A 21,699-nucleotide genomic window follows, 5' to 3' on the forward strand; every position below is an offset into this window, starting at 1 on the left:
TATTTTTACCACTACAGGATCAACTTTTACTTTCTGTCACCAACCCTGGAGTCAGCCATTTCTTTAAGAACTATTGGTTTCTTTTTGTAGAGAATGATACTTATAAGCCAAGATCTAGTGCTAACTGTACTCATTGTTATTGGTGATATTGTTCATAGAAAGAAAACAACATTCTCAAATAGCACTTTAAAAAGTAATCCTGCAGGATTCCATGGTGGTCCAGTGAAGTACAGTGAAGAATCTGCCTGTCAACGCAGGGGACTCGGGTTCAGTCACTGCTCTGGGAGGAGTCCACATGCTACGGGGCAGCAAAGCCCATAAGCTGCAGCTAGTGAGCCTGCATTCTGCAACTTTTGTGCCCTCCACCTGCAGCTACTGCAGTGTGCCCTGGAGCCCAAGCTCTGCAGCAAGAGAAGTGACCGCAATGAGAAACCTGTGCGCCACAACGAAGACCCAGCACAGCAAAAAGAAAGTGACCCTGCAACTTCATTGCTAAATTTTCACCAAAAGTACTGTTTGGAAGGAGGGTGGTATAATAGACATCCATGTGCCTGCCACCCTGACCCAGTACATTTTGCAAGGCTGCAAAGAAACCCATGTATTTCTCTGTACTTTGAAGCAGAATCACTAAGTTGTTTGATATTCATGTCTTTATTGGTGCTAGCCAATTGCTTTCCAGAGTTGTTCTAGCAGTTTACACATCCATTAGTGATATATTCCTATTTGATTGTTATCTTACCAATCCTTTAATTTTATTAATCTGATGAGTATGAAAAGGAATCTTCTTACTGTTCATTGGTCATGTGTGTTTCTTCTTGAATAAAATATCTTTTCTGTCCTTTACTCATTTTTTTTCTTTTGGTTGTTCTTTTCTGTCATTCTAAAAATAACCATTCTAGGTACTAATCCTTAAGTCCGACAAATAATTTCATAGTCTGTGACTTGTCTTTTGATTGTAATCACAAGGTAAAAAGCTTTTATGCATTACTTTGGTCAGATTAATATCAAGAAATCTTATAATCAAATAATAAGGAATAGAAGAGATCATGGGGTGAATGAAATGAACCACCACCTACCATGCCAGGGGCTGCCCTTCTTGCCTTCCAAAGATCATGTTGTGTATATGGTGGGCTTGGAAGGGAATCCTTTATTATGAGCTTCTTCCGGAAAACCAATCAATTAATTCCAGCAAGTACAGCTCTGAATTAGACCAACTGAAAGCAGCACTTGACAAAAACTATCCAGAATTAGTCAAAAGAAAATGCATAATCTTCCGTCAGGAAAACACAAGACTTCCTGTTTCTTTGAATACCAAGCAAAAACTGTTACAGCTTGGGTGGGAAGTTCTGATTCATCCATCATATTCACCAGATATTGCATCTTCGGATTTCCATTTCTTTTGGTCTTTACAAAATTCTCTTAATGGCAAAAATTTCAATTCCCGTAGGTAGACTATAAAAGGCATCTGGAACAGTTCTTTGCTCAAAAAGATAAAAAGTTTTGGGAAGATGGGATTATGGTGTTGCCTGAAAAAAATGGCAGAAGATAGTGGAACAAAATGGTGAATATGTTGTTCAATAAAGTTCTTGGTGAAAATGAAAAGTGTATCTTTTAACTTAGAAACCAAAGGAACTTTTTGGCTAACCCAGTATCTATATCTGTATCTACACTCGCACATACCTTCTTAATCCATTCATCTATCGACAGGCACTTTGATTGATGCTGGAATGGAACAGGGGAGCATGCATCTTTTATAAATTAGTGTTTTTGTTTTACTCAGATAAATACCCTAGAGTGGAATTGTAAGATCATATGATAGTTCTGTTTTTTAATTTTTGTATCTTCTCTGATTCAGTAATTGGTGTTTTCATTTTGTTGATAGTTTTCTTCACTGTGCAAAGGCCTTTTAATTTGATATAGTCCCATTTGTCTAATTTGCTTTTGTTTTTTGGAGACATACCCCTTTGAATATAATAAAGACTAATGTCAAAGAGCATACTGCTTATTTTCTTCTAGAAGTTTTATGGGTTCAGGTCTCACATTTTAGTCTTTAATTCATTTTGAGTTTATTTTTATGCATAATATGAGAGAGTACTCCAGTTTGATTCTTTTGCATGAAGTTGTCCAGTTTTCCCAGCACCAGTTATTGAAGTGGCTATCTTTTCCCCATTGTGTGTTCCTGCCTCCTTTATTGTAGATTAATTTCCCATGTAAGTGTGGCTCATTTCTAGGCTCTCTGTTCTGTTCCATTGATCTGTGTGTCTGTTTTTGCGCTAGTACCATACTGTTTTGATGACTGAAGCTTTGTAGTATAGTTTGAAATCAGGGCATACGATACCTCCAGCTTTGTTCTTCCTTGTCAAGATTGTTTTAGGCATTCAGTCTTAACGTGTTTCCATAAAAATTTCCTCTCTAACCTCATTTCTGACTTGCACTCTGCTCTCTTCCCACTACTCTCATTGCTATTCCTCAAACACTCCAAACATATTCCTTTGTCATAATCTTTGTAATTGTTATTTCCCTTACCTTGAAAATTTGTTCTGTGATATTTACCAGGCTTGCTCTCATTTTCTTCAAATCTGTTCAGATGTCATTAGAGAGTAACCTTTACCAAAACTCTTGGAGTATTTTCCCTTCACTCCCCAGCTCCTTTTCCTTTTTAACTTTTCTTCACATTCAAAGTCCTTAGTCTGGCATTCAAGACCTTCCAAGATCTCATCTCTGCTGACCTTTTTAGCTTATTTTCTATTGGGCTCTTACAGCCTATGCTACTGTCCTGTTGAGTGACTTATAGTTCCCCTAATATGCCCCTTGCAGATGTTTCTTGCAGCACCCCTCACATTTTTGCTACTTCATGGGCCTCTTCTTCGCACAGTGCACAAGCTCTTCAAAGAGAGCTAGGATTGTTCCTGGCATGTTGTATGTGGCCAGTAAATATATGCTGAATGTAAAAGGTGATTTGGTCTCTTAAGTCAGAGACTGGTTGGAACTTGAAAAGGTTGGATATGGACCAATACAGTGGTGAAAGCAATTTCATCTCTTTAGAAGGCTTGAAGATGGACAAATATGGTTGAAGAGAACTCAGTATTAGAATACCCTAATTTTTAGCAAAATCATACTGGCTGAGGAGGGTTGACATGTAACACAATTGAATCAGCACACTTAGCTAGAAAAAATAGCTTAATTGGGAGGAAGGGTTATTTGACAGGTGTTATTTAGAAAGAAGCAGAGTCTTTGGCAGTGCAATGACCCCAAGAGCATTAGTCCTGTTATTTAGTCTGTGAGAGTCAGGCAATATGGTGACCCTGCTCATCATAAGGAAATAGTACAAAAGGGGAGACTTCAGGACAGGGATGGCACATTCATGTTCTTGCCCATGCTGTCTTGGGTCTCTTACACTATCTGAGTGTTGAGTGTTACATTAGGCTTAACCTGACTGCTCTTGATTCAATGGGAGAGAATGTTATGAAAATTTAGTTTTAACTGTCAAGTTGTGGGAGGGAAAAATGACTGTGTTTGTTTTGTATATTTGCCATGCCTAGTTGATGGTTTGTATTTTCTATGCTCATTTGTGACAGTGGATCTGTAGCAATTAGCCCAGTACAATTGAACATGTGAACATGCTTTATATAATTTTAGTAATACATATTTTATAAAAATGGGAACATTATAGAGTCAGGTAGGCTATAGGTTTTTAAAGGAGTAAAACCTTTTATTTTTCCTCCCCTAAATCAGGTTTGTTACAGAAAGAGAAAATGGCCATCGAAGCCTTTCAAATTTGCTGCCTCCTCCTGCCCCCTGAAAATAGGAGAAAGTTACAGCTATTGATGAAGATGATGGCAAGGATCTGCTTAAATAAGGAGATGCCACCGCTGTGTGATGGTTTTGGCACCCGAACACTGGTAGGTTGATTTCTGACATCTAAGAGGATTGGGGTTTGGGGGATAAAATTCACTCCAGTCAAGTTTACTCGTTTGGCAACCAGAGGAAGGTACAAGGCGGGCTGCTTTAAAGAGCCATGGCTTGAAATCTACTCAGGCTGGTATTATTCTTTTGGTCTTAGTGACTTAGAGAACATTTGTTGTTCAGTCCCTTCGTCATGTCTGACTCTTTGTGACCCCATGGATTGCAGCATGCCAGGCTTCCCCTGTCCCTATCTCCTGGAGTTTGCTCAAATTCATGTCCATTGAGTTGGCAATGCTATCTAACCATCTTATCTTCTGACGTCTACTTCTCTTTTGCCTTCAATCTTTTCCAGCGTCAGGGTCTTTTCCAGTGAGTCAGCTCTTCACATCAGGTGGCCAAAGTATTAAGGAACATAATGAAAAGTAAAGAATGAGTAGGGGTAGACTCTGAGTGTAGAGATAGCTGCTGCATCCTGCCTACTGTCAACACAAAGAGAAGAAAGTGTAGACAGGCAAGATTACTGGCCTCTCAAGAAACCATATTCTCTCCTTCAGGACAAAAAGGGCTGCAAAGCCTTTGTTACCGTAACTAGTAGAATAGATGCATCATACATCAGAGATTAAAAAAGGAAGAAATGAAATAGAGTTGGACCAGACAACTTGGAAAGAGAGAGAAAATGTGTATCTTTCAGGCTATGATCCAAGGGTCCATGAGTGAGGAGATTTCTTAATATATTCTCAATTTTGCTTAAAAAAGTAGGCTGATTTTAATTTCTCCTTTATTATGTCAGTGTGTGTTTTAAAATAGGATTTAGGTTTAGAATTATTTACTAGTAAGTTTTTAAATTTTCCTCAGAAAATATCTTAAAGCAACATTGATGTCTCATTGGTATGTGCATCTTATCCATACACTGTTGGACCACTGTGTGTGCTTGAGGGTTTACTGGCCCACTTACAGAGGTGTGGCACAAGATGAGAGGACCAGTCAGTGCCCAGAAGAGTGATTCTTAACTTTTTATGGGTAGGTGGATGTGTAGGTGGGTTAATGGACCTTTCTGAAATGCTAAAGAAGTCTTTGCATCTATTTCCCAGAAGAATGTATATGTAAAATTTGCATACAATTTCAAGGCATTCCCAAATACCTGGGGTCTAGAGTCCCCAGACAAAGAGTGTTTGTGTGTGTCTCTTCCTCTGTGCATGTACATGAGTGAAGATAAAGTATCACCTGTAGTAGGTGGATGAAATGAAGTCTTATTAAAAACAGAATTACATAATGTCATATGTATTGATGTTTTTAAAATTGAAGTATAGTTGATGTACAATTTAAGTTGCAGGTGTACAATATATGAGTTAGAATTTTTAAAGGTTATAGTCCTTTTATAGTTATAAAATATTGTTGATATTTCTTGTGCTTTACAATATATACTCGTAGCTTATTTTATACATAATAGTTTGTAATTCTTAATCCCCTACCCCCCTACATTGCCCTTCTCTCCTTCCCTCCACACTGGTAGCCACACATTTTTTTCTCTGTGTCTGTGAATCTGTTTCTTTTTTGTTGTATTTGTTAGTTGTGTGTTTTGGATTCCACATATAAGTGATATCATACAGTATTTGTCTTTCTCTGCCTGACTTATTTACATGCTTATTGGTTTTGAGATAAGATTGTCAGCAATAAAATTTGTAGGAAAAGGGGAAAAACATCCATCATCCTACAGGAGATCAGTCCTGGGTGTTCATTGGAAGGACTGATGCTGAAGCTGAAACTCCAGTACTTTGGCCACTTGATGCGAAGAGCTGACTCATTTGAAAAAACCCTGATGCTGTGAAAGATTGGGAGGAGAAGGGGACGACAAAGGATGAGATGGTTGGATGGCATCACCGACTCAATGGACATGGGTTTGGGTGGACTCTGGGAGTTGGTAATGGACAGGAAGGCCTGGCGTGCTGTGGTTCATGGGGTCGCAAAGAGTTGGACATGACTGAGCGACTGAACTGAACTGAACTGAAAGGATTGTATTAAGAATGGAGTAGTTAAAATGAATTCTATGGAAGCAACTGCTGTATTTTTTATATTTCGTTACTTAATGCACTTCTGATGGTTTTGTTCAAAGATGATTGTCAATGCACTTACAAAATCCTGGAGAAAATAACAGTTAACTAGGAAAAACTGTGATGTTTGATGCACACAGATTGTGCTAGCAGATTTTTTTTTTAAGTAAAATAATAATGAAATTAGGATATTATTAGGCTAAATGATTATGAAGTACTTTGAATTTAAGAGTGCTACATGGATTCAAGTCACGATGGTGATAATAATTTTCAGAACTTGTTTAATATATATTTAAAACATCTGTAAAAGGAGATGTCTTTAAAAACTGCTCAGACAAGCATCTCTGCTAAGTCCCTGTGAGATGCGAGGCACATTCTGTTTATGCTGGTTGATGAGAAGATTACTGCATCTGAGATGACCAGGTGTCCAGGTGAAGGTAAGATGGGCACCCTGTGCTGTGGGTCATTTCTCACTGACTAGTTATAACTTTTTGCAAAATAGTTCAGAGTAGGTAAAAAAACCAAACCAAAACAAAATCCTCATCTTGTGTTTATTTAAAAATTTACTCCCTTGACCTCATTTTTTTTTTTTTTTTTTTAAGATGGTTCAGACATTTTCCCATTGCATCTTGTGTTCCAAAGATGAAGTGGACTTGGATGACTTACTAGCTGCTAGGTTGGTGACATTTCTGATGGACAATTACCAAGAGATTCTGAAAGTCCCTTTGGCCTTGCAGACCTCCATAGAGGAGCGTGTGGCTGATCTACGAAGAGTCCAGGTAAAGGAAGGGATGTTACCAGTCCTATAACATTGCCTGCCAAAAGTCATATACATTTGCTAGGCTTCTTGGCATTTTTTTGTTAATGAAGATTCAGTTAATTTGTACAAAGTGCTTACAACTGGACTTGGTACATAGTAGGCACTGCATGTGTTTGTTCTTGTCTTTGAAAAATGTATGGAATACCCACTAGGTTTTGTGGTGTCAATGAATGCTGCATACTTTTGTCTGCAAATTCCTTAAATGGGTTTGTTCAGACTCTTCATATACTTCCTGATGGCAGTGATTTATGTGGAATAATGCCTTGATTCACAGTAGCCTTGCCACCTAGACACTATTTTTTGAATGAGAAAGCTGAGGCACAGAGAACGTAGGTAATTTGTCCAAGGTTACAGAGCTAGGATTCATGTTGATGAACTCATTCTCCAGAATCAGTGCTCTGAACTACCCTGCCATTCTGCCTCACTGTAAGCCATAGAGTGGTAGAAGAACTCACCTGGCTTCAGAGCCATAGGACCTGGGCCAGACCCCTGGCTCCCCACTTTCCTGATTGTTTGGTTCTGAGCAAGTTTCTTAACCCCCTGGATTTCAGTTTCTGCAAGTGTTAAAGTAGTCCATACCTACTCTATGAAGTTGTTGTAAAGAGCAGATGCTGCATTATAAAACCCTTGGCACAGATGTCTGTCATATGGCAGATACTTTTTCAAGGTAGCTATTTTTATTGTTTTTATTATCATTGTGGTTACTATATTAAAATGATGCAAAAGAACTGTAATGTATTACTATCATGTGGGCCCCACAGTAGTTTGTATGTCAGCCTGTGGGAGCAGGAACTCTGGGTAAAGGCAGGCAGAAGGTCTGCTTGGCTCCGTCTGAATGATTGGATCTCTTTCTCATTAAGCATTTTTTGAGGCTCCACAAATAAGGACCAGTGAACTGCTATTCCCCAAAGTATCATTAAATAATTATGTTTTTTAATGTGCAATTTAAGAATTAAAATCAAAGTTTTTTTTTTCTATTTTTTGCTAATTACCAACCTAATACATTGAAAGAATTTAGAAAATATAGAAAATATACCCAAAATATCAGAGTAACTCTAAATGTTGAGTCAGTGTTAAAGTCTTTTTAGATGTTTTTCTATTTCCCCTTCTCCCTCCTTTCCTTCTGTCTCCTCTTCTTTTATTCCTCTTTTATAACTTATTTTATAAGAAAGTTACCTACTTTCTCTTAACAATACAGCAAGGAAGGTTTCCACATCATTAAATATTATTGATTGACCCATAATGGCCAGGAGCACAGACTTAAGCTAAACAGTATTTGAATTTCTGATGTGCCCTTTATTAGCTGTGTGACTATGGCATGTTTTGTAATGTCTCTCAGGGCTTCCCTGGTAGCTCAGCTGGTAAAGAACCTGCCTGCAATGCAGGAGACCCTGGTTTGATTCCTGGGTCAGAAAGATGCCCTGGAGAAGGGATAGGCTGCCCACTCCCATTCTTGGGCTTCCCTGGTGGCTCAGACGGTAAAGAATTCACCTGCAGTGTGGGAGACCTAGGTTCGATCCTTCATACCTTCGTACCTTCCCAGGTTGGGAAGATCCGCTGGAGGAGGACATGGCAACCCATTCCAGTATTCTTGCCTGGAGAATCCCCATGGACAGAGGAGCCTGGTGGGCTGCGGTCCATAGGGTCACAAAGAGTCAGACATGACTGAGCAATTAAGGACACACACACACATATAAGTCTGTCAGCTTTAGCATCTGTCTCAACATTTCTTTTCTCTTCTGTAAAATGGGATAACAATAGTTAATACCTACCTCAGAGGCTATTTTGAGGATTGAATGGTTTAAGACATATAAAGTGCTTAGAATAATGTTTATCAAACAGTAAGCCCTCATTTGGTACTTCTGTTGTTATTATCAACATTATTGTTAGATTATCCCATAGTATCATTATAATTAGTAATATAATATTCTATAATAGAGATATGCCATATTTTATTTAAATGTTTTTCTTTGGTTTAGTCTTTAGATGGTTTTCATTTTTTTTCTGTTTTGCAAGCATTATAACAGTAGTTTTTTTATAGCTAAGTTTTTTTCTTGTCTGGCTCCTCTGATTATTTTCTAAGAATAAATTCCTAGGCATGGTATTGCGTGGTCAAAGATCATGAATGTGTGTTAAGCATTAATTGCATACTGTCAAATTTCTGTTTTGAGTGATTGTTTCAGTTTGCATTCCCATTGTTGGTAAGAAAGTATTCATTTCTTTACACCCCTGCCTACTTTGGGTATTATTTATTAACATACATACCTTTGCCATTTGAATGAGTGAAAGTGTAATCTTACTGTTGTTTTAGTTTAATCTCCCACCTCCCCTTGATGTTTTATGAGCCAAACTTTTTTAAAAAAAGGAAAAAATAGCTTTCACTGCATTTCTGCAAGCAACACTGCAGTCTGACTCTGCTGCTCTGTGTCTTGGACTTGTGTGTTCACATGTCACAGGTGGGTGTTGCAGGAACTTAATGCTGTGAGCCCTTCTCTGTCAGTGAAGAGCAGAAGACTGAGAGATGATGAACTTAACTGCAGAGCAGTGTGATCCTGTGAAGGGACACAGCGATGGCCCTGAATGAAATCAATAACTATCTGATTGTCCAGTTACATTTTCTCTCTTGGGAGTACACACTCAAATTGCCAAACGCTGTTTGTTTTTGCCCTCAGAATCTATAGATCTCTGTTCTCTCACACAGGCCTCTCTGTCATATAACATTTGGGGTCATGCCTTTCTGAAAATGAAAGGCACCTGGACTGTTCTGGTGAATTGTTTGGGGCAGTTTGATGGTTGACCCTGTGATAGATAAGCAATGAGATCTGCATTGTTTTTGACACCTACCTTCTGTTGGCCTCGTCTGTAACCCTCTTCCTCTTGCATAGGTATCTGTTGTTTTTCTCATTTCCGAGGCTTCAGCCTGGCACATTTTACTTGGGCCTCACCATTGGTTCTGGCTCTTCTGGTGCTTTTTCTGGACTTCCTGGTTCAAATAAAAATTAAGTGTTGTGTGTGTGCCCCTTTTCCTTATGGGTCTGTTCTCTCTCTCTTGGCTTCTCTAAATGACCTGGTAAACTGGTGCCAAGGCATGGAATGTACTTGATGAAATAACCCTTCTTGGCAACACATTTATTTTTAACTGTGGCTTCTGGAAAAAAGTCTTAAACCAAAGATGTGAATGTAGTGGTAGGTCTTATCCACCACAAAAGAACAGTAGGTGCCATACACACACACACACATATACATACATGTATGTATATATATATATTTTTGGTGGTATATTTTTGAGAAGATGAACTTATTGGACACTGAAATTAAATATTTTTAATCATGCTTTTATCTTTCTATCTTATAGATCTTGGTGCCTTTTTCCCTCTATGTCTCCCTTCTTCCCTTTGCCCTGTGCAGTGTTTGCACATTTGCTTTCACTTGTTTCCTACTGTGAACGTGTTTGGAGATGGGATGGGTGCAGTACTTTCCTGTCCACGACATCTGGGCTAGAACTTGTACCTCTGCCCATCCCCATGGGAGCGGGGAGCAGACTCTGCAGATGTGAGAAGAACCTGCATAGTTCATCTTGTGTGTTTGGAATCATTTTAGTCAGCATGTTTATTAGTTTATGTGTAAATTTCAGATCTTATTAGTAGAGGGCACAAAGTTTATTTGCTTATGAAAATGGCTTTTAGGTTTAAAGAGGCAAAAACTCTTATTTAAAACTGTGGCTTATATTAATTTTTTTGACATTATGGAAGTACTTTTCTTTTTTATAAATTCATTTTATTTATTTTTAAAAATTTGTTTTTAATTGAAAGATATTTGCTTTACAGCATTGCATTGGTTTCCATCAAACATCAACATGAATCAGCCATAGGTTTACTGATGTCCCCTCCTACTTGAACATCCCTCCCACCTCCCTCCCCATCCCATCCCTCTAGGTTGTTACCGAGCTTGTTTGAGTTCCCTAAGTCATATGGCAAATTCCCATTAGCTGTCTATTTTACATGTTACTCTCTCCATACTCCCACCCTCTCCTCCTCTCCCCGACAAGCTGTAAGCATAAGTCTGTTCTCAATGTCTGTGTCTCCATTGCTGCTCTGCAAATAGATTCATCAGTATCATCTTTCTAGATTCCATATATATGTGTTAGTATATGATAATTGTTTTTCTCTTTCTGACTTACTTCACTCTGTATAATAGGCTCTGGGGTCATCCACCTCATTAGGACTGACTCAAATGCGTTCCTTTTAATGGCTGAGTAATATTCCATCATATGTATGTATTACAGCCTTTTTATTCATTCATCTGTTGATGAACACCTAGATTGCTTCCATGTCCCAGCTATTGTAAATAGAGCTGCAATGAACTTTGGGTTACATGTCTCTTTTTGAACTTTGGTGTCCTCAGGGTATATACCTAATAGTGAGTTTGCTGAGTCATATGGTGATTTTATTCCTAGTTTTTTAAGGCCTCCATACTGTTCTCCATAGTGGCTGTATCAGTTTGCATTCCCACCAACCGTGCAAGAGCGTTCCCTTTTCTTCACACCTGCTCCAGCATTTATTGTTTGTAGATTTTTTGATGATGGCCATTCTGACTGGTGTGAGGTGATATCTCATTGTAGTTTTGATTTGCATTACTCTAATAATGAGCAATGTTGAGCATCTTTTCATGTGTTTACTAGCCATCTGTGTGTCTTCTTTGGAGAAGTGTCTGTTTAGGTCTTTTGCCCATTTTTTGTTTGGGTTGCTTGTTTTTCTGGTATTGACTTGTATGAGTTGCTTGTATACTTTTGAAATTAATTCTTTGTCAGTTGTTTCATTTGCTATTATTTTTTCTCATTCTGAGGGTTGTCTTTTCACCTTGTTTATAGTTTGCTGTGCAAAAGCTTTTAAGTTTAATTAGGTCCCACTTGTTTATTTTTTGTTTTATTTTCGTTACTCTAGGAGGTGGGTCATAGAGTTATCTTGCTGTGATTTATGTCATAGAGTATTCTGCCTATGTTTTCCTCTAGGAACTTTACAGTTTTTGGTCTTACATTTAGGTCTTTAATCCATTTTGAGTTTATCATTGTGTGTGGTGTTAGGAAGTGTTCTAATTTCATTCTTTTACATGTAGCTGTCCCGTTTTCCCAGCATCACTTACTGAAGAGACTGTCTTTGCCCCATTGTATATTTTTGCCTCCTTTGTCAAAAATAAGGAACCCATAGGGGTGTGGGTTTATCCCTGGGCTCTCTATCTTGTGCCACTGGTCTGTATTTGGTTTTTTGCCAGTACCATACTGTTTTGATGACTATTGCTTTGTAGTATAGTCTGAAGTCAGGAAGGTTGATTTCTCCAGCTCCATTTTTCTTTCTCAAGATTGCTTTGGCTATTAGGGGTCTTCTGTGTTTCCATATGAACTATGAGATTTTTTTGTTCTAGTTCTGTGAAAACTGCCATTGGTAATTTGATAGGGATTGTGTTGAATCTGTAGATTACATTTGTTAGTATAGTTATTTTCACAACACGTTTACTTTTCATTATAGAGTTTTCCCTAGTCAAGTTGAGTGTCATAGCATTCCTTCTAGGAGATGTGCTGTACTATCTGAACTAATTTTTGTAATTTATTTGAAAATGTACTTTCACTAATAATCCATTTGCTTCAGATAAAATACCCAGGAGCTGACATGGATATTACTTTATCTGCTCCATCATTTTGCCGTCAAATCAGCCCAGAGGAATTTGAATACCAAAGAGCATATGGCTCGCAGGAACCTCTGGCAGCCTTGTTGGAGGAAGTCATCACAGATGCCAAACTCTCCAGCAAAGAAAAGAAGAAAAAATTGAAGCAGGTAAAAAGGGTATTCTTCGTAAGTAATTTCTTCTCCCTACCATTCTTATGTTGTTTTTTCCTTTTTATTCTCTGTTTTAAGAGATTTCATATGAATCTTATCTTCTGAGACAGAGCAGTTTTGAAAGTATTATTATTCATTTCATGTATTAACTTACACAACAGTGGTCAGTTTTCCAGATCTTTATTCTCCACTGTAGATCTTTTACCATTATCGAGATCCTCATTTATGAGGCTATTCTCTAATATTTGTCCTTGGTTTTGATATGTGGTTTGATGTGAATTTATTGTAAGTCCTCTTGGAGGAGGTCACCATTAACCCCACCATAGAGCTGCTGGAACTCACACAGGACTGGGAAACAGACTCTTGGAGGCACAAACAGAACCTTGTGCACCAGGACCCAGGAGAAAGGAGCAGTGACCCCACAGGAGACCAACTCAGACTTGAGTGAGTGGACACTCCTGTGAGTGTCCAGGAGTCTCCAGTGGAGGCGTGGGTCGGTGGTGGCCTGCTGCAGGGTTGGGGGCACTGAGTGTAGCAGGACATGCATGGGACCTTTTGAAGGAGGGCACCATTATCTTCATTACCTCCATCATAGTTTGGCCCCAGGTAAATAGCAGGGAGGGAACACAATTCCACCCATCAACAGGAAATTGGATTAAAGATTTACTGAGCATGGCCCCTCTCATCAGAACAAGACCGAATTTCCCCCTCAGTCAGTCTCTCCCATCAGGAAGCTTCCATAAGCTTTTTATCCTTCTCCATCAGAAGGCAGACAGACTGAAACCACAGTCACAGAAAACTAACCAATCTAAACACATGGACCACAGCCTTATCTAACTCTGTGAAACTATGAACCATGCCATGTAGGGTCACCAAAGACAGACAGGTCATGGTGGAGAGTTCTGACAAAATGTGGTCCACTGGAGAAGGGAATGGCAAACCACTTCAGTATTCTTGCCTTGAGAACCCCATGAGCAGTATGAAAAGGCAAAAAGATAGGACACTGAAAGATGAACTCCCCAGGTCGATAGGTGCCCAGGTCGATATGCTACTGGAGATCAGTGAAGAAATAACTCCAGAAAGAATGAAGAGACGGGGCCAAAGCCAAAACACTCAGTTGTGGATGTGACTGGTGATGGAAGCAAGGTCCGATGCTGTAAAGAGCAATATTGCATAAGAACCTGGAATGTTAGGTCCATGAATCAAGGCAAATTGGAAGTGGTCAAACAGGAAATGGCAAGAGTGAACATCGACATTTTAGGAATCAGCAAACTAAAATGGACTAGAATGAGTGAATTTAACTCAGATAACCATTATATCTACTACTGTGGGCAAGAGTCCCACATAGTCAACATAGTCATCATAGTCAACAAAAGAGTCTGAAATACAGTACTTGGATGCAACCTCAAAAATGACAGAATGATCTCTATTTGTTTCCAAGGCAAACCATTCAATACCATGGTAATGCAAGTCTGTGCCCCAACCAGTAATGCTGAAGAAGCTGAAGTTGAACGGTTCTATGAAGACCTACAAGACCTTCTAGAACTAACACCCAAAAAAGATGTCCTTTTCACTATAGGGGACTGGAATGCAAAAGTAGGAAGTCAAGAAACACCTGGAGTAACAGGCAAATTTGGCCTTGGAGTACAGAATGAAGCAGGGCAAAGGCTAATATTGAGTTTTGCCAAGAGAACACACTGCAAACACCCTCTTCTAACAACACAAGAGAAGAATCTACACATGGACATCACCAGATGGTCAACACCGAAATCAGATTAATTATATTCTTTGCAGCCAAAGGTGGAGAAGCTCTATACAGTCAGCAAAAACAAGACCGGGAGCTGACTGTGGCTCAGATCATGAACTCCTTATTACCAAATTTCAGACTAAAATTGAAGAAAATAGGGAAAATCACTAGACCGTTCAGGTATGAGCTAAATCAAATTCATTACGATTCTACAGTGGAAGTGAGACATAGATTTAAGGGACTAGATCTGATAGACAGAGTGCCTGATGAACTATGGGTGGAGGTTCATGACATTGTATAGGAGATAGGGATTAAGACCATCCCCAAGAAAAAGAAATGCAAAAAAGCGAAATGGCTGTCTGAGGGGGCCTTACAAATAGCTGTGAAAAGAAGAGAAGCGAAAAGCAAAGGAGAAAAGGAAAGATATACCCATTTGAATACCAGAGTTCCAAAGAATAGCAAGGAGAGATAAAAAAGCCTTCCTCAGTGATCAGTGCAAAGAAATAGAGGAAAACAATAGAATGGGAAAGACTAGAGATCTCTTTAAGAAAATTAGAGATACCAAAGGAATGTTTCATGCAAAGACGGGCTCAATAAAGGACAGAAATGATATGGACCTAATAGAAACAGAAGATATTAAGAAGAGGTGGCAAGAACACACAGAAGAACTATACAAAAAATATCTTCGTGACCCAGATAATCACGATGGTGTGATCACTCACCTAGAGCCAGACATCCTGGAATGTGAAGTCGAGTGGGCCTTAGGAAGTATCACTACGAACAAAGCTAGTAGGGGTGATGGAATTCCAGTTGAGCTATTCCAAGTCCTAAAAGATGATGCTGTGAAAGTGCTGCAGTCATATACCAGCAAATCTGGAAAACTCAGCAGTGGCACAGGACTGGAAAAGGTCTGTTTTCATTCCAGTCCCTAAGAAAGGCAATGCCAAAGAATGCTCAAACTACCGCACAATTGCACTCATCTCACACGCTAGTAAAGTAATGCTCAAAATTTTCCAAGCCAGGCTTTAATAGTACGTGAACCATGAACTTCCAGATGTTCAAGCTGGATTTAGAAAAGGCAGAGGAACCTGAGATCAAATTGTCAACATCTACTGGATCATCGAAAAAGCAAGAGAGTTCCAGAAAAACGTCTATTTAAAGAGATGGGAATACTAGACCACCTGACCTGCCTCTTGAGAAACCTGTATGCAGGTCAGGAAGCAACAGTTAGAACTGGACAGAGAACAATGGACTGGTTCCAAATAGGAAAAAGAGTACGTCAGGGCTGTATATTGTCACCCTGCTTATTTAACTTATATGCAGAGTACATCATGAGAAACACTGGGCTGGATGAAGCACAAGCTGGAATCAAGATTGCCAGGAGAAGTATCAGTGACCTCAGATATGCAGATGACACCACCCTTATGGCAGAAAGTGACGAAGTAAAGAGTCTTTGATGAAAGTGAAAGAGGAGAGTGAAAAAGTTGATTAAAATTCAACATTCAGAAAGCTAAGATCATGGCATCCGGTCCTATCACTTCATGGCAAATAGATGGGGAAACAGTGGAAACAGTGGCAGACTTTATTTTTGGGGGCTACAAAATCACTACAGATGGTGACTGCAGCCATGAAATTAAAAGATGCTTACTCTTTGGAAGAAAAGTTATGACCAACCTAGACAGCATATTAAAAAGCAGAGACATTACTTTGCCAGCAAAGGTCCGTCTGGTCAAGGCTATGGTTTTTCCAGTAGTCATATATGGTTGTGAGAGTTGGACTATAAAGAAAAGTGAGTTAATTTTATATCCTGCAACTTTACTATATTCACTGATTAGCTCTAGTAATTTTCTGGTAGAGTCTTTAGGGTTTTCTATGTAGAGGATCATGTCATCTGCAAACAGTGAGAGTTTCACTTCTTCTTTTCCTATCTGGATTCCTTTTACTTCTTTTTCTGCTCTGATTGCTGTGGCCAAAACTTCCAACACTATGTTGAATAGTAGTGGTGAGAGTGGGCACCCTTGTCTTGTTCCTGATTTCAGGGGAAATGCTTTCAATTTTTCACCATTGAGGGTGATGCTTGCTGTGGGTTTGTTATATATAGCTTTTATTATGTTGAGGTATGTTCCTTCTATTCCTGCTTTCTGGAGAGTTTTAATCATAAATGAGTGTTGAATTTTGTCAAAGGCTTTCTCTGCATCTATTGAGAGAATCATATGGTTTTTATCTTTCAATTTGTTAATGTGGTGTATTACATTGATTGATTTGCGGATATTAAAGAATCCTTGCATTCCTGGGATAAAGCCCACTTGGCCATGGTGTATGATTTTTTTAATATGTTGTTGGATTCTTTTTGCTAGAATTTTGTTAAGGATTTTTGCATCTATGTTCATCAGTGATATTGGCCTGTAGTTTTCTTTTTTTGTGACATCTTTGTCTGGTTTTGGAATTAGGGTGATGGTGGCCTCATAGAATGAGTTTGGAAGCTTACCTTCCTCTGCAATTTTCTGGAAGAGTTTAAGTAAGATAGGTGTTAGTTCTTAAGCAATCTATAGATTCAATGCAATCCCTATCAAGTTACCAACGGTATTTTTCACAGAACTAGACCAAAGAATTTCACAATTTGTATGGAAATACAAAAAACCTCAAATAGCCAAAGTAATCTTGAGAAAGAAGAATGGAACTGGAGGAATCAACCTGCCTGACTTCAGACTCTACTACAAAGCCACAGTCATCAAGACAGTATGGTACTGGCACAAAGACAGAAATATAGATCAATGGAACAGAATAGAAAACCCAGAGATAAATCCACGGACCTATGGACACCTTATCTTTGACAAAGGAGGCAAGGATATACAATGGACAAAAGACAACCTCTTTAACAAGTGGTGCTGGGAAAACTGGTCAATCACTTGTAAAAGAATGAAACTAGAACACTTTCTAACACCATACACAAAAATAAACTCAAAATGGATTAAAGATCTAAATGTAAGAACAGAAACTATAAAACTCCTAGAGGAGAACATAGGCAAAACACTCTCCGACATAATTCACAGCAAGATCCTCTATGACCCACCTCCCAGAATATTGGAAATAAAAGCAAAACTAAACAAATGGGACCTAATGAAACTTAAAAGCTTTTGCACTACAAAGGAAACTATAAGTAAGGTGAAAAGACAGCCCTCAGATTGGGAGAAAATAATAGCAAATGAAGCAACAGACAAAGGATTAATCTCAAAAATATACAAGCAACTCCTGCAGCTCAATTCCAGAAAAACAAATGACCCAATCAAAAAATGGGCCAAAGAACTAAACAGACATTTCTCCAAAGAAGACATACAGATGGCTAACAAACACATGAAAAGATGCTCAACATCACTCATTATTAGAGAAATGCAAATCAAAACCACAATGAGGTACCATTACACGCCAGTCAGGATGGCTGCTATCCAAAAGTCTACAAGCAATAAATGCTGGAGAGGGTGTGGAGAAAAGGGAACCCTCTTACACTGTTGGTGGGAATGCAAACTAGTACAGCCGCTATGGAAAACAGTGTGGAGATTTCTTAAAAAACTGGAAATAGAACTGCCATATGACCCAGCAATCCCACTTCTGGGCATACACACTGAGGAAACCAGATCTGAAAGAGACACGTGCACCCCAATGTTCATCGCAGCACTGTTTATAATAGCCAGAACATGGAAGCAACCTAGATGCCCATCAGCAGATGAATGGATAAGGAAGCTGTGGTACATATACACCATGGAATATTACTCAGCCGTTAAAAAAAATTCATTTGAACCAGTCCTAATGAGATGGATGAAGCTGGAGCCCATTATACAGAGTGAAGTAAGCCAGAAAGATAAAGAACATTACAGCATACTAACACATATATATCGAATTTAGAAAGATAGTAACGATAACCCAATATGCAAAACAGAAAAAGAGGCACAGAAATACAGAACAGACTTTTGAACTCTGTGGGAGAATGTGAGGGTGGGATATTTCAAAAGAACAGCATGTATACTATCTAGGTGAAACAGATCACCAGCCCAGGTGGGATGCATGAGACAAGTGCTCGGACCTGGTGCACTGGGAAGACCCAGAGGAATTGGGTGGAGAGGGAGGTGGGAGGGGGGATCGGGATGGGGAATACGTGTAAATCTATGGCTGATTCATATCAATGTATGACCAAAAAAAATAATAATAATAAAAAAAAATAATTAAAAAAAAAAAATAAAGAAAAGTGAGCGTCGAAGAATTGATGCTTTTGAACTGTGGTGTTGGAGAAAACTCTTGAGAGTCCCTTGGACTGCAAGGAGATCCAACCAGTCCATCCTAAAGGAAATCAATCCTGAATATTGATTGGAAGGACTGATGTTGAAGCTGAAACTGCAATACTTTGGCCACCTGAAGCAAAGCACTAACTCATTTGAAAAGACCGTGATGCTGGGAAAGATTAAAGGCGGGTGGAGAAGGGAATGACAGTGGATGAGGTGGTTGGATGGCATCACCGACTCAATGGACATGTGTTTGAGTAAACTCTGGGAGTTGTGATGGACAGGGAGGTCATGCTGCAGTCCATGGGGTCGCAAAGAGTCGGACACGACTGAGCGACTGAACCAAACTGAACTGATGATATGAATTAGTGGAGCAGTTGCTTTAAGTTCAGAGAAGCTATAAATGGGGACAGTTTCTTTCTTTCTTTTTTTTTGAAAGGCAAATCAGACTGAATTCACAAGTGTAAAATGTCCAGAATTTTGAAAGTCTTCTGTTTTAGATAGCCAGTATCAAATTGGTTTCTTGCCTCAGGCATCACTGAAAGTTTTAGTTCCTATTAAAGAACAATGTTTTCAACAGTTTAAATAGTTTTCAACTGAGAATACCTTTAACTTGATGTTTTTTAAAAAATTGAAGTGTAGCTGATTTACAGTGTTGTGTTAGTTCAGAATTCTATCTTCATCATTTTTAAAGTATTGATTCAAAAGCAAGTCAATGGTATTTATTTTTAGAGACTGAATCCTGCATAGCTTAATTTCTGATCACACCATATACATATACACATGTATACATAGGGCATGTATGTATACATATGTATACATAGGGCATGTGCATATACATATGTATACATAGGGCATGTGCGTATACATATGTATACGTAGGGCATGTGTGTATACATATGTATACATAGGGCATGTGCGTATACATATGTATACATAGGGCATGTGCATATACATATGTATATGTAGGGCATGTACATATACATATGTATACATAGGGCATGTGCATAGACATATGTATACATAGGCATGTGTGTATACACATGTATACACAGGGCATGTGTGTATACATATGTATGTGTAGGGCATGTATGTATGTACACATAGGGCATGTGTGTATACATACGTATACATAGGGCATGTGTGTATGTACACATAGGGCATGTATGTGTACACACATAGGGCATGAGGCTTCTCAACTCCCATTGTATTTTTCTCAGTAATTTTGGAGAAGAGTTCAGTGGTGAGGATCGAAGGAGATACATAGTGCTTCTTCATAAACTTTTTGTAAAATAGTGAATACCAGCATGCTTTTTCTTCCATTTAGGCAGAAGCTGGTGGGGCTGAGTAGGAGAAGCAGGGAGATAGGGAAATTTTTTTAAAACATTTTCTTTAAAGATTTTCTTTAACCATGTAGAGCATCAGTCAGAGGTACTTGTGGCTGTTGTAGAAGGGAGGTCTATTTATAGTTGGCAGGGGAGAAATTTTAAGAGATATGACTAAAGTGAGACATTTATTTGACTATTAGATCAAATTAAAGATGAATCAGATCTACAGAAAGTGTAATTCAGTGATTTATTTAACAAAAAGAAATGGATTTGCGTTGATGAGAACTTGTGATCTGTTTTCTTCTTATTCTCTCTTCTGATGGAAAGCAGTAAGTATTAAAACCAAACAAAAGTAGGAAAGTATTAGATCAGAAACTTATTTTAAAACTATTAAACTTATTTTAAAATTACAGTACCCAATTTTATTGATTTTTGTCTTTTTTTGACTCTTCTTGGATCTTTTTTTTTTTAGTTTCAAAAATCATATCCTGAAGTCTATCAAGAACGATTTCCTACACCAGAAAGTGAAGCACTTCTGTTTCCTGAAAAACCTAAAGCAAAGCCACAGCTGCTGATGTGGGCGCTAAAAAACCCCTTCCAACCATTTCAAAGAACTAGAAGTTTTCGGATGTAATACTTGGATAGAGACCTCTCTTGTTGCTGTTGTTTTGAGTAAATGATTGGCTATAGGACTCTGGTGGTGGAAGAACGAGGCACATAAACCACAGACTACTGAATTATAAGTATAAAGATTTCCTACTCCAAGAAACATTGAGCCATTATCAGTATTTTTATAAAACTCTGCTATTTTAAAGGGTACAAATCTGTTAAAAATAATGAGACAACTATATATAGTGGTGATGTTAACATGTTTGTAATTGTTAAAAATTTAAGGTATCTTCATTTTTTTATTTGTTGTTTTCTATTGTGTTTGTAAAATATTTGTGTGTACATCCTAGTTACTGATGTCTGTGATGATCATGACTGCAAAGTATTGTGTATACTTGAATAAGAAAGACACTGGGTACTGTTACTGTGATGCTATTGACTTAATAGCCAGTTGTTGTTTCTGGTATATAAATTGTTTTTCACTGTTGCACCAAGATTCTTCATGTTCTTTATTACAGTGGCTGTGTCTTTTATTGCAGATTTGTTGGATTTTGTGACAGATTTTATGAAAGCTGGTTCTTCTATGATGTACATATTAGTGGTGTTTATTTGTATGTGAAGTAGATTTTCATGTGCCTACACAGTGGTATAATTTCAGTCTTGGCTAAAGATGGAAAATTGAACTGGATAAATTCTTTTGGTCTCATTAGCCCTGTGATTATAAGTCAAATCTTTGTTGTTTCATGAAAAACAAATGGGTTAAGTAAAATGAGACTACTTCCTTTATATTTTCCCCAACATCCTCAACCTTTTAAAGTAAATGGAATGTAAATAAAAGCCATTCTTTTTACTACTATACTTGGCGTTTCTTTTTTGGCATTTATTTAGGTCAGTCAGAGAGCATCTTCAAACGCTAAGCATCATTGCCTTAGCCAGTGTTTTCATATCAATCATTTATTTCTGTGATAAAGTAAGAAGTGAGTTTGGGCTTTTGTACTAGACTTATAATAGGAGATGATTTGTCTGTTTCTTTTGCCTTGCTTTGCCCTCTTGCAGATAGTGGTACACTTAAATTATAGAGCATCTGAAGGCTTCTTCTAAAGGGTGATTACCCAAAAAAGCTAAAA

At 38.3% G+C, this 21,699-nt stretch overlaps 1 protein-coding gene across 2 annotated transcripts in view; it reads left to right on the forward strand.

The window, feature by feature from the left end:
• DEPDC1B (DEP domain containing 1B) overlaps window positions 1-21,061 on the forward strand; it is a 94,484-nt gene extending 73,423 nt beyond the window's left edge. Inside the window, exons 8-11 of one of the 2 annotated variants that reach the window (XM_061129749.1) lie at window positions 3,736-3,902; window positions 6,560-6,736; window positions 12,423-12,626; window positions 20,436-21,061. In XM_061129749.1, coding sequence (XP_060985732.1) covers window positions 3,736-3,902; window positions 6,560-6,736; window positions 12,423-12,626; window positions 20,436-20,597 — 710 coding nt within the window. In that variant the 3' untranslated portion in view covers window positions 20,598-21,061. The remainder of the gene's footprint in view (window positions 1-3,735; window positions 3,903-6,559; window positions 6,737-12,422; window positions 12,627-20,435) is intronic. The other variant, XM_061129750.1, reaches the window with a different exon arrangement.
• Window positions 21,062-21,699: the final 638 nt, after the last annotated feature.

Source organism: Dama dama, chromosome 25 (assembly GCF_033118175.1).
Source record: "Dama dama isolate Ldn47 chromosome 25, ASM3311817v1, whole genome shotgun sequence".
Classification (NCBI taxonomy): Eukaryota; Metazoa; Chordata; class Mammalia; order Artiodactyla; family Cervidae; genus Dama; species Dama dama.